Source organism: Hermetia illucens, chromosome 4, assembly GCF_905115235.1.
Source record: "Hermetia illucens chromosome 4, iHerIll2.2.curated.20191125, whole genome shotgun sequence".
NCBI lineage: Eukaryota > Metazoa > Arthropoda > Insecta > Diptera > Stratiomyidae > Hermetia > Hermetia illucens.
This window is the reverse complement of record NC_051852.1, coordinates 112,660,788-112,672,815: the sequence shown is the minus strand read 5'-3', so window position 1 is coordinate 112,672,815 and position 12,028 is coordinate 112,660,788. Positions and strand designations below refer to the sequence as shown.

At 36.3% G+C, this 12,028-nt stretch overlaps 1 protein-coding gene across 4 annotated transcripts in view; it reads left to right on the top strand.

Moving 5' to 3' along the window:
• Nucleotides 1–12,028, top strand: part of LOC119653790 (zinc finger protein 2 homolog) — an 82,708-nt gene that overhangs the window by 67,156 nt on the left and 3,524 nt on the right. Inside the window, exons 7-15 of one of the 4 annotated variants that reach the window (XM_038058795.1) lie at nt 2,347–2,526; nt 2,815–2,985; nt 3,205–3,375; nt 7,582–7,668; nt 8,085–8,255; nt 8,577–8,646; nt 8,717–8,878; nt 8,932–9,084; nt 9,154–9,296. In XM_038058795.1, the coding sequence (XP_037914723.1) occupies nt 2,347–2,526; nt 2,815–2,985; nt 3,205–3,375; nt 7,582–7,668; nt 8,085–8,255; nt 8,577–8,646; nt 8,717–8,878; nt 8,932–9,084; nt 9,154–9,296 (1,308 nt within the window). Of the gene's footprint in view, nt 1–2,346; nt 2,527–2,814; nt 2,986–3,204; nt 3,376–7,581; nt 7,669–8,084; nt 8,260–8,526; nt 8,647–8,716; nt 8,879–8,931; nt 9,085–9,153; nt 9,297–12,028 lie in introns of all 4 variants that reach the window. The other 3 variants (XM_038058793.1, XM_038058796.1, XM_038058797.1) reach the window with 3 other exon arrangements.

Below are 12,028 nucleotides of genomic sequence, written 5' to 3'. Positions count from 1 at the left end.
AGAACCACCCCTTAAAGTTTTAAGTCAAAATTTGCAATTTTTTTTTTTTTTTTTTTTTTGAAAATTGTTTGTTTGGAAAGGCAAGTCAGAAAATTTCATACAAGTTATTACTAACAAGAAAGCACAAAGCATCATATTTTTCATATGAAATGTATTTGTGACATCACGTTCTTCCGGATACTTTTTGAGATTGTTTGCCAACTTATCCGATTTGATTGATTCTTTTTTCTTTTATTCTCTAGACCTGTCTACAAACTTAATAAGTTTTTACACTCTGAATGGTTGCAAACATCTTCTGAAACTCTGTATGCGTTTATTTCGAAAACACATTTTTCTCAAGAACTGTTAGATCAATTTTAATACTTGTTTTATTTTGATTCCATTCTTTATCTTCTTATAAAAAAAACTTAATAAGTTGTAAATCAATATGTTATTTCATTTCTGAGAAATAACAATTTCAAAAACACTACTAATTACGCTCTGAGCGTGAAAAGTGCCCTAAAAGGAAAAGCCCACTTTTCGTTTTTATTCGAAATGGATGATCCAGAATTCTGTTCTGTTTTTGAGCCATTAGTTTATGAGTTGCTCTCATTGCAGTCTTCTGAATAGATAAATACAAGAGCTGCAAATTGAGTAATGCATTTAGAGCTGCGCCGGATATCGTGCTCATGGCAACGGTAATATCCAGACGCACAGTTCTTTACTAGTTTACGTTGAAAAGGCGTTAGTTTTACCTTAACCCTTTCCACTTAGGCGAACATCGGCCTAATAATAGCAACGTATATATATTACTAGCTGAGGCCTAAGTCCCCATGTAGAGGCAAAGGTCCGCCTACAGAGCCCATAAGCCGTGAGAGCTCGTTTCATCTTTATCTCTACATATTTGTTCTAAAGAACATTCTTGTCTAGAACAACTCCCAGATATTTCACTTCTTTGGAGAGTTAAAGGATGGTACCTCTTATCTCTGAAAGGCAAATACTATCCAGTTTCCCTCCTTATGTAAATAATACCTTTGCGGTTTTATTTGAATTTATTGAAAGTGCATGCCTGAGGCACCAATTATCAATCAAATCAACGGCGCATTGTGTATTTCTACACACCGTTTCGAAATCTCGTCCAACAGCTAGCATAGCCATGTTATCCACATAAGTTTGAGTGTGTATTAGCATTTTTCGCAATTTGCATAGTAGCGAATGAGATAAACTCTATAGAAGTTGCGATAGCACACCACTTTGGGAGAAGCCTTTCGTCGCTGCCATTGTTGGTAGGGATCAACACCCTCTGCAGCACACAGCAATCTCTCCGTTAATATAGCATAGATCACACATGATCAACACCATGCACACAGAGCTTCTGGAAAGGCGCACAATCAAACGCCCGTTCAATCTCCACGAACACTCCCATCGCGAACTTATTCCTTTCCAAATGCCGAGAGCTGCTTACAGAATTTAATTTAAATAGTTACCCAGGTTTATAAAGCAGCCAACTTTCATATCGCACCTATTTGATTACTTCTGAATAACATCATTTCAGTATTACTTGTTTTTATAGTTGAAAGAAGTTATTTCAAAGTATGTAATAAACTTCTGCTTAGTTGTCGATTTCATAAAAATATAAAAATTCTCCTTCTAGAGGGTTCTGCGGTTAATATAAATATGTTAAATTAAAGTTTCATTTCCTCTGCAAAATGGGATATTCATGTGAAGTAGCATTAATCTTTGGAAAAAATTCTATCAAATTGAAAAGTTTAAATCGAGTGTGTTGTTTTTTCAACTTCTCTGTAATTACTGATATTTATGCTTTGATTGAATCGTTCTCGGAAAAGTTGAGAAACATTTAATATATAAAATTTGCCAAACCAGAAAAAGGAATATAAATTTCTCCTGGAATGATTTGTGTTTGCACCAAAGCTTTCATTTCTATTCAAAGTTTTAAACAGCGGTCATAGCAAGTAACTTATACTCTTCGAACTCTTCAAAATTACACGTTCGTCACATTCATGCATGTTTTTCTATGTGTGTTATTTTGTATTTTCTCCATTTGTAATGATTCAAAAAAGTTTTTTGGACGTTTATTAATTTTCAAAAATTTTCCGGATTTCTTCATATCAATGTTGTGTACATGCCAAAAAAGGAAAAATAATTTTCTTTTAAACTAGGCGAAGTACATTGGTTTGTTATTCAATGTGTCTTTCACTGTTGTCGAACATTTCTTTTTGTGAAATTGTTGCTAAAATTTTCAACGAATTATTTTTATTCCTTTGTTCATTGTATTAATAAGAAAAAATGTCGTTGAACTTTTTATTTTTTTCAATCTAACCGACCGCTGTTTATTACTTGTTCCAGGTTATTGGAGCATGCACAAACCGTTCCAGTGCACGCAATGCAGTGCTGCATTCTGTCGGAAACCATATCTTGATATCCATATGAGAATTCATACAGGCGAGAGACCATTCGAATGTGATGTTTGTTTGAAAAGATTTACGCAAAAATCTACATTGAATATACATAAGAGAATTCATACGGGTTAGTGATTTACCAATGGAATTTTCCGATCCATTTTCAATTTTAATTTGAAGTTATCGATTACATTTTTTTCTAGTTTTATTCCCGAAAATAATTACATTACAGTGTCCATGCATAACTAGAAACGTAAACAACCAACATACCTTATATTTTTTTTTTGCAAACATATATTAACACAATTTTACCGGCTATCTTACATCTTCAAGTTTAGGATGACCTGTTTCGCCTATTTTTTCTTATCTCAGTTCGATGCTCCTAAGAAACAAGAATCTTTTCTTAAAATTTCAGTTCAGGAACGACCATTCCAGTGTGAACAATGTCCGGCAGCATTTTCCCGAAAGCCCTATCTTGATATTCATATGCGAACTCATACGGGTGAGCGGCCTTTTGAATGTGATGTCTGTCTGAAGAGATTCACGCAAAAGTCTTCACTAAATATACATAAAACTATACACACAGGTTAGTAGAAGCGGAATTTTCTATCATAAAACCAAATATATGTTCATTGTTTGCAATATCCAGAAAATATGCTTTTATTGAAATTTAAAGTGTTCTGCCTTAATGATTTATTTTCTTTTCTTGAATTTGTTTACTATTTGCTTTACTGAAATTTGGAATTCTAACATTTTTATGGTGACAAGTAAAACAAAAATGAATTTTGTATTTATATGAGTACAGTAGGGATTCGACCATTTCAATGCGCTTTATGCCCGGCCGCGTTCTGCAGGAAGCCATATCTCGATATACATCAGCGTACGCATACCGGAGAGCGTCCTTTTGAATGCGAAATTTGTTCGAAAAGGTTCTCACAGAGGTCCACATTAAATATACACAAAAGAATTCATACAGGTCAGTTTCGAAATTGCAATGCAATATCAATAATTTATGATACAAATTAGATTCTATGGAATATTTTTATGAGTCATTGAAATGAGATTCTTTAATTTTAAAGTTACATTTCAAATGCATTTGAAATATCAGAGAAGAAACAATCGTGCTGGTTTACCGTTTCATAGAAAGTCCGTTTATAAGTTCCCAGCTAAGAAGGAAAAGGTTTAAGTGGTTAATAAAATTGCTCAAAACTTTTCTTATAAAAAAGGCAATATATTAGCATTTACCTTAAAATGAATGAAATTGGTTTTATTATCTCGCTTGCTTACATGAATACTCCTTATTGGTGTTCATTTATCGTGAATGCAATCTTCCCGATAAACATTCACTTATTTATTATAATATTATTTATAAAAGCGTAATTAGAATTCAAATGACACATCACATCACATAACATATTTCATGATGTTTAAATGATTTGCTACAGTATATATGAGTAATTAAATGTAGAAATCCATAATATGATTTTTAGAAATAATCTAAAGATGAGTAAAAACTTACTGGTTCTGCCAAAGTAAGATGGGACACAATTTTATCTTTCATAATTTATAATTGGGTTTCAGATGCTTAAAAATATTTTTTCTTTTTCGTTGTTTGGAATGTTTGGAATGTGCATAGATTTGAATATTTCACTCTGTTTGACGCTGTCGTTGTTTAGGGGTGAAGAAGATTCATCGAATTTATCATGGAAATTCTTCGAAGCAGATGTGTAAATCTCTTTCAGAGTCCTGATTGCTGTTAAATTAAGATAGGCTATGAAAAATCAACATACCTATGTTTCTTAAGTGCATAATGATGTATCGGGTATTTATGAAAAAATAACTCGAAACAACTCCCCCCCCCCTCCTTTGGATGCTGCTAGGCAGCAAAGTAGGAGAGAGGGCAGATAGTGCAGACACTTTCCTTACTACCTGCCGACTGGCAACATGGCATTATCTGTTCCATATATAAAAAGGGGGATATCACGCAGTGCGGCGTTTATAGAGGTATCCTGCTAGGCCGGATAGCCCCATACGCCAACACAACATTGGCCCATATCAAAGAGGCTTCACTCGAGGCAATCCGCAACAGATTAGATTTTCTCTCTGCGGCAAGCGATCAAAAAACTCCTGGAATATGGCCATCAGTTACACCATCTGTTCATCGACTCTAAGGCCGCCTATGATAGCATTGCCAGCGTAAAACTGTACACGGCCATGAGATAATTCAGTATCCCGACGAAATTGGTAAGACTGAGGCTAACCGTGACCAATGTGCGAGGCCAGATAAGAGCAGCAGGATCACTCTCGAGACCATTCGAGATCAACAACGCCTTATCATGCGTACTCTTCAACCTGGCTCTGGAGAAAGTGATTCGCGATGGAAATGTCAATGTAAGAGGCACCATCCACTTCAAGTTCACCCAACTCCTGGCCTACGCTGACGATATTGACAATATGGGAAGTACAACCCGAGATGTGCAATCTACCTTTCATCCAGATCGAGCAGGCGGCGCGAGATCTCGGGCTAATGAATGCAAGACCAAGTCCATGGTGGCAAAGAACAAACAGCTTCGAATCGCACTGGCCAAACGAAAACAATAAAGATAGGAGACTGCAACTTTGAGACCATTGAAAATTTCTCCTATCTACGGTCGAAAATCACAACCGATAACAGGTATGATGATAAAATCCGCGCACGGTTTTTGACTGCCAACAGAGCCTATTTTATGTTACCAAAACTGTTTTACTCAAAACGTCTCACCATAGGGTCAAAGCTCTTACTGTACAAGACAGTGATCTTACCAGTGCTTATGTATTCCTCGGAGACCTGGGTTCTTAGCAAGAAAAATTGCAAACTCTTGGCTGCGTTCGAGAGAAGAATCCTCCGAAGAATGTTTGGCCCCCTACATGAAGATGGGCTATTCCGTAGCCTACATAACGAAGAAATCTATGTGCGATACCACGACCGCCTGATTGTTGGTAAAATCCAGCGCAACAGGTTACGGTGGGCGGGTCACTTAATCCGTATGGATGATGATGATCCACTCCAGAGAGTCTATAAGGATAATATCATGGTAGAAAAAAAGACGAGGGAGACCCTTCCTGAGATGGAGCCATGGCGTAGATTAGGACGCCATACAGCTTTTAGGGATATCGAATTGGTGGACCTTGGGGCGAAACCGGAGTGTCTGGAGTTCCTTACTAAGGCAGGCGTAGACCGGATGTCGATTGTTGCGCCGCTGATGATGATGATGAACGAAACCCCTCCACAGCTTAGAAAAACAATCAACACCGCTAAAAAGAAGGATCTTTCTCTTTTAATTACAATTTGCTTTATTTAAACAAAAACTGTATTTCAGAAAGTGGAAAAAAATAAATATTGGGTTGGGGGAAAAGAAATGTCGTATTTGTGATCGAAATCTGATGCTTTATTTAACATGCTTAGAATTATCCGATTTAAGTCAAATATGCGCCATTTAGTTCGTAAACTTGTTGCCATTTAGAAGGCAACTTCCAATCCCACCAAACACAACAAAACCTTCCTGGCCGTCCATTCAGGCTTGGATGGTTTGTGCAGGCTCGCCACCACGATCTTTTTCGCTTGATGTTGTCGCCGCTTCAAAAATGGGTCGAATTCGTTCCGTTTCAACAGTGCATCGCAGGCGTTGATTCAGTCCAAGAGATTTTTTTGCGTCAACTCGTGTGGCAGTAAAGGTAGTAAAAACGTAAAATATGAGGAATTTCTTGCTTGGTGGACTCCATCTTTGACACGCTATAACTTGAGACTGAAACGTACGATCACAACATTGTCAAAGAGATACTTGTAGCACAGATTGTCGTCTTCAAATCGCCGTATAGTATGACCCAATCCGATAAGTACATAAATAAAAGCGAATTGAAAATTATTACAAAGAAAAACGGTTTTTCATCGTGGTTTTTTGCACACCATATGTTTTACGGTAAAACACTGACTTCTTTTTGCTCCCTGGAACACTGCAAACCATACCACTTTTCTTCTCACAGCTGGAATATTTACTTCAGGAGCATAGTATTTGCTGCAGCAACTGTCGACCGGTTCTGAAATCTTTTTGACTTTGTAACTTTTTGATTTGTATCGGTCATTATGGTTTGGGGCGGGATCATCATCGCAGATAGCGTGCAAAATTCGATAAAATCTATTCCTGGGAAACAAACAAAGTTTTTTTAAAAAAAAAGGCTGGGGTGGAGCCTAGTCGTTAGAAACGTAGTCCTGGAATGTAGTTTTTTTATTTATCGCTAAAGTTATGAAAAATACAAAAAAACTCACCAATCCCACTATCAATTTGATTACATAGAAAAACTTACCAATCGGAATTTTCCATCTAAAAATACTTTATCGTCTAAAAGTTCAAAACTTCCCGCTGGTTCGGTTTAAGTGTATTGTTGTAACTACAATACTATTACAAAAGGATTGTTTATACAAATCATTTAAATGAAAAATTGATAAAAAATCAATAACGCGAACGGTTTCGTTGCATTGAATTTACCTAAAATGACGTTGAATAGTATTTGTTTGAAAATAATTAATCAAGACCAGCACGAGTGTCAGTCTTACTGATAATATTCTGAAATAACTTCTTTTGTGTATTATACAACATAAATGAATCAGAAAATGTGTGGTTGTTTTATTTTTCTAAATATTCATTCACATAAGAAAATTAAGGTCAATTTTTTGAAGTTTAATACAATAATGTTATATGGAACAAAATTTTGAAGGTGACAATATATTCCAATGGAGTTAACTGTATCCGATTCTTTACTTAATATACTCATAAAGCTACTATTCGTTGTTGAATGGAAACAATCACAACGCGGCAAAAATAATCAACAGTTAGCATCCCTCCGGAGCATATTAATGAACATCAACCAATCAATGAAACAACAACCATTGGAAAATACTTTCACCTTAAAATGGTCGCACAATCTATTGAATTCAAGAAAGAATACTCATATAATTTTTATCACAATCAACCTTCATTGGCAAAAGGATTTTTTCATATTTTCCTTAAAACTTCATTTCAATATTTTCGTAAGAAAAAATTAAGTGTTCATTTAAAACTCTTCCTCTGCTGAATTAAAAATAATAATCTAGAAATTATTGTATATTAGCTAATTATAATTTATTTTTGTGTGATTTTTATAGGTCATAGACCTTTCCAGTGCACAACATGCCTAAAGAGTTTCTCGCAGAAGTGCGCTTTAAATTTGCATATGCTCAGTCATACATCCGGTATTTATACATTTACAAATATTTTATTTTGCTCTAGTAAACTCTTGTGTTTGTGTATATAAGCATTTAAATAAAGGACTACAGTGATTAGATAAATATTTCAAATTTAGGATGTATACAATTTTCTAGAGATGAAGATATTTATCGTTTTGCACTTTATCTAACCACTGAACACAACAAGAAATTCAAGATATGCATTGAATTAAAAGTTTGTTTATAAGACAAATGAACAAATGAATATTTGATAGAGCAGAGGAAGAGAGCGTTCAATATATATCTTGCATTTATAAATTATTTGCAAAATGATAACAGAATGAAATTGACTATAAAAAATAAAACATCAATATTTAGAGAATTAATTCTATTGAATTCTTGCGGTTTCTACATTGATTCCTTCTCTTGATATACCCAATTAGTGCAAGGACGTCCGTTCCAGTGCGATCAATGTCCTGCGGCTTTCTATCGGAAGACGTACCTCGATATTCATATGCGGATGCATACAGGCGAGAAGCCTTTTCAATGTGATATGTGTTTAAAAAGATTCACACAAAAATCAACATTAAATATTCACAAAAGAATCCATACAGGCAGGTCCTTGAATTTTTTTCACAATAGTTATAGAATGAGATCATTGAAATAAAACTACATTTTATACAAATCGATTTTTCTAAGCATATTAGAATCGACAAAACTTTCTTTTTTCATTTTTGATAGTTTTCTCATGCCAAAAGTGGAAATTAATTTCCCTGAATTAATGAATTATTTGCAAGTATTGAAAACATTTTCTGATTCTTTTATGGTTAGACACTATTGCAATTATTGTTCGATAAACTTTTAAATAACAGTTTATTTTCCTAGGAACAGTGAAGAGTGGCCTAATCAGACGATTTTATATGATTCTATTCTAGGTGAACGACCCTATGCTTGTGATATATGTAATAAAACATTTGCTGTTAAAAGCTATGTTACTGCACATAGGTGAGTAGCTACTGCAAAATTCGGAAATCAATTTTCTTGCTACTACTACTACTATTTTTATATTTTTCAGATGGTCGCATGTATCTGAAAAGCCGCTTAGCTGTGATCGATGTTCGATGACTTTTACAAGTAAGTCCCAGTTCGCTATTCACATAAGGACACATTCAGCTGGACAGAATTTTGAGTGCAATGTTTGCGGTAGAACCTTCATTCGTGATAGTTATTTAATACGGTAAGCTAGCAAATGTCATTGAAGAGTGTAAGCCTAAACTATTCAATTTCAAGCCATCATAATCGAGTGCATCGGGACAATAGGATAACCGCGAATAGCATAGCCACCATAAATAGTGTAGCGACCGGAGAAGTAGGTGGCTCAAATAATACTCCAGAACCTAATGATGTTTACGAATCGAGCAATTCTCAAGTCTGTGACTTAAGGTAAAAAAATAATGTCAAATTTATAATTTGATAGGATCTAAAACGGTTTTGCCTATATTTTCTATGTAGGTATGTGTCAGATTTGCAGATGAGCGCCTCACCGGCAGTTTCACAGATGTCGTCCCCTGGTGTAGGAAGTGATAGTCGACTTATGAATGACAGGCCTGAATCTTTAACTATGAACAGTCAGGATGGGACTAGAAATGCAATAAGTAAGTTAAGGAGCTCGTAATCCTCTCTATGGTTGAACGTTCTTAAGCTATAATACATAGGTTTTCCTGTAAGAGGCTACACTTAGGAATACTCTTTCATTCTCCTTTTTTATGAGATAAGTAAAACTGAAGGCTTGTAAACCAACTATAATGTCTTTGGTTGGTGCACATAACAACTTGCTCGTTCGTAGGTTCGCCCTTGACAAACATTCAACAGTGTTTTGAATGTCGCATACACATTTTTATCAATTGACCGTGAGTAACGTCGTTGGTAAAAATCTCTAAGTGAAACATTGTTCATTAACGTATATATGGGGAAAATGCAACCCACAATATACTTTTGAAACTTTCGATGTTTAATTAATTCAAAATGTGCATTTCCATCTGACACTTCTCTCTAGAAATAAACTGCCGAGCACCAGACAGAAACTGCTTTGACTGTTTATATATGAATAAAAATTGCAAGATATTTATGTCACAGCCGATACAGTCAGTTATCTCAAAAATCTTGAAATAAATTTACGGCCGACTGATACTTGTTCCACTTGTGTTCCGATGGTATACATATATCTTCTACTCCGAATACAGTTTTGATAATCTTGCTACGATGAAAACATTAAGACATAAACTGCTTGGTCTTGGATGTCTGCATTCATCTTATTTTGTCCCGGCTGGGCAGGCTTATCACTTGCACAGCATTAAGTGCAATGATAATGAAACTAAAACATAGTACCATTGAAAACCAAATAGGAAAGAGATATCAATGGAAAACACCCGAGAATGCTCTGTACTCTTTTCACAACGAACAGAAGACATAAAAACATCTAGATGATTAACAAGTTGAAAAGCGGCGAATGCTCATTGTTTTCGCAGTTCATTCGACGCTCCCTCGACCTTAAAAAATCTCACAATAGGCTTCTTTCAACAACTTATAGCCCTCAGTCAGAGTTTCTGCACCTCAGCAATCGGTCTACCATGATATGGTAAAAATTTGTTTTCTAGTAGCAAGAGTCTTCCCAGAACCGATGTCAAAAGCGACCAGCCTGTGTACCGCCGCGATATACTGGAAATGATGGCACCTCTATGAAGACATCAACACTTCAACAATGCCAACGTTGACGCTTCAGCAAATCTCATTGAGCACACATCCGCGAAATGAGTACTCTCCTCTTTCAATCTGAGGAGCTAGAATATATGGCCGATTTTAGACACCAGAGCTCTGTTGAACTTTGAAAAACATTTATCACTTTTCATTAAAACAAATAACAAATGACGATACAAGTGAGTTATTATAGTGATTCCCATTTGGAAGGCGGGAAAACATTGACCCGGAGCAACTTCAACTTGGTGTTGCTGTTAAGACAGTTAATAATAATAATCGTTGGCGCAACAATCCATATTTAATCAGAGCCGTGAAGTGTGTTAGAGCACTTCATTCAAGACTATAACGGTACACTACAGAATACTGTAATGTGGTCAGCATTGCGCTCGCCCGAGATTATTACCCTGATTTGACTCAGGTACTCATTCACAGCTGAGTCGACTGGTATCCGACATCCAGTCACGATTACAAATCCCTCTGCCACCAGTGAGATTTAAACCCCGACCTTCCGCTACGACAGTCAGCGCTCGAACCACTTGAGCCATCCGGACACTTAAGACAGTTCCTTTTTGCAAATTTCATCGAACGACATCTAAATTAGTGCCGTCATCGGCAAATACAAACGCTTTCTAGCATATAAATTGATAAACTCCTATCAATGTATATACTAGAATTCGCTAAACGACTTCAGGTCTTCCAGCTACAACACCGGTAATGGGATGGATTCCGCTTTGGACTTCAAATTCCTCTGATATTTTACCTCAATGCTCCAGAATACCCACTTTCTTCTTACTGCGTACTCTCTATATCCCCTTTTTCTCCGGGGTGACAAATCAAACTTTACCATGATGATATCAAAATATCTCCCACTTGAACCGAGATTACTTTTCAAGGGAAACTAACCGTTGCAATTTTTCAACAGGTTTTGAGACAGAAAATCTCCCGCTCCATTGATCGTCTCCTTTCCGCCTGGGGGATGAGGTTAAAAATTGAAATCTAGAACATGAAAATAGCCAAAATTCCGGAAGGGATGGCCGTCGGAATTTTTTAACGGAGTTTGAGAGGGGAACTTCCTATTTCTCTTGCATACCCTTCGTATTGTCTCCTTAACGCAATAGAGTTGAAAACTAACACATTATCATGACGACATAACGGAAACCCTTCTGTTTGGAGGTGCAGTTTGTGTCTGTATGTTACGGTGTTTTGCATATCATCGTCGAGATGGAAATGGAACTCCCTCATATGTACCACAATTGAAGTCCTTACATCCCTTACAAGACCGTGAAAAAGCTTACGAAAACCTTTAGGTTCTTTATTGATACAGTAACACTTAATTTCTATTTGTGGCAGTTCCTGCTTTCCTGATAAACGTAATCGAGGAATTCCTTTTGTCATTACGCACTTCTGATACTTGTGTCGGTTATGGGGGTCCCATGTATCGCGCTTACTTCCCCTTGCAACGAGGGGCATCAGAGCTAAAGTCAATTTCAATGGCGCTTCCTGCCCCTTAATATTTTGGGACCAGCTATTCAAAGTTTCTATTGTTTGGACAGTGAACAAATTTTCACACTGTTGAACTATGATGCTCGCCTCCTCTGCGGGTAAACACAATTACGGCACGCAAGCGAGC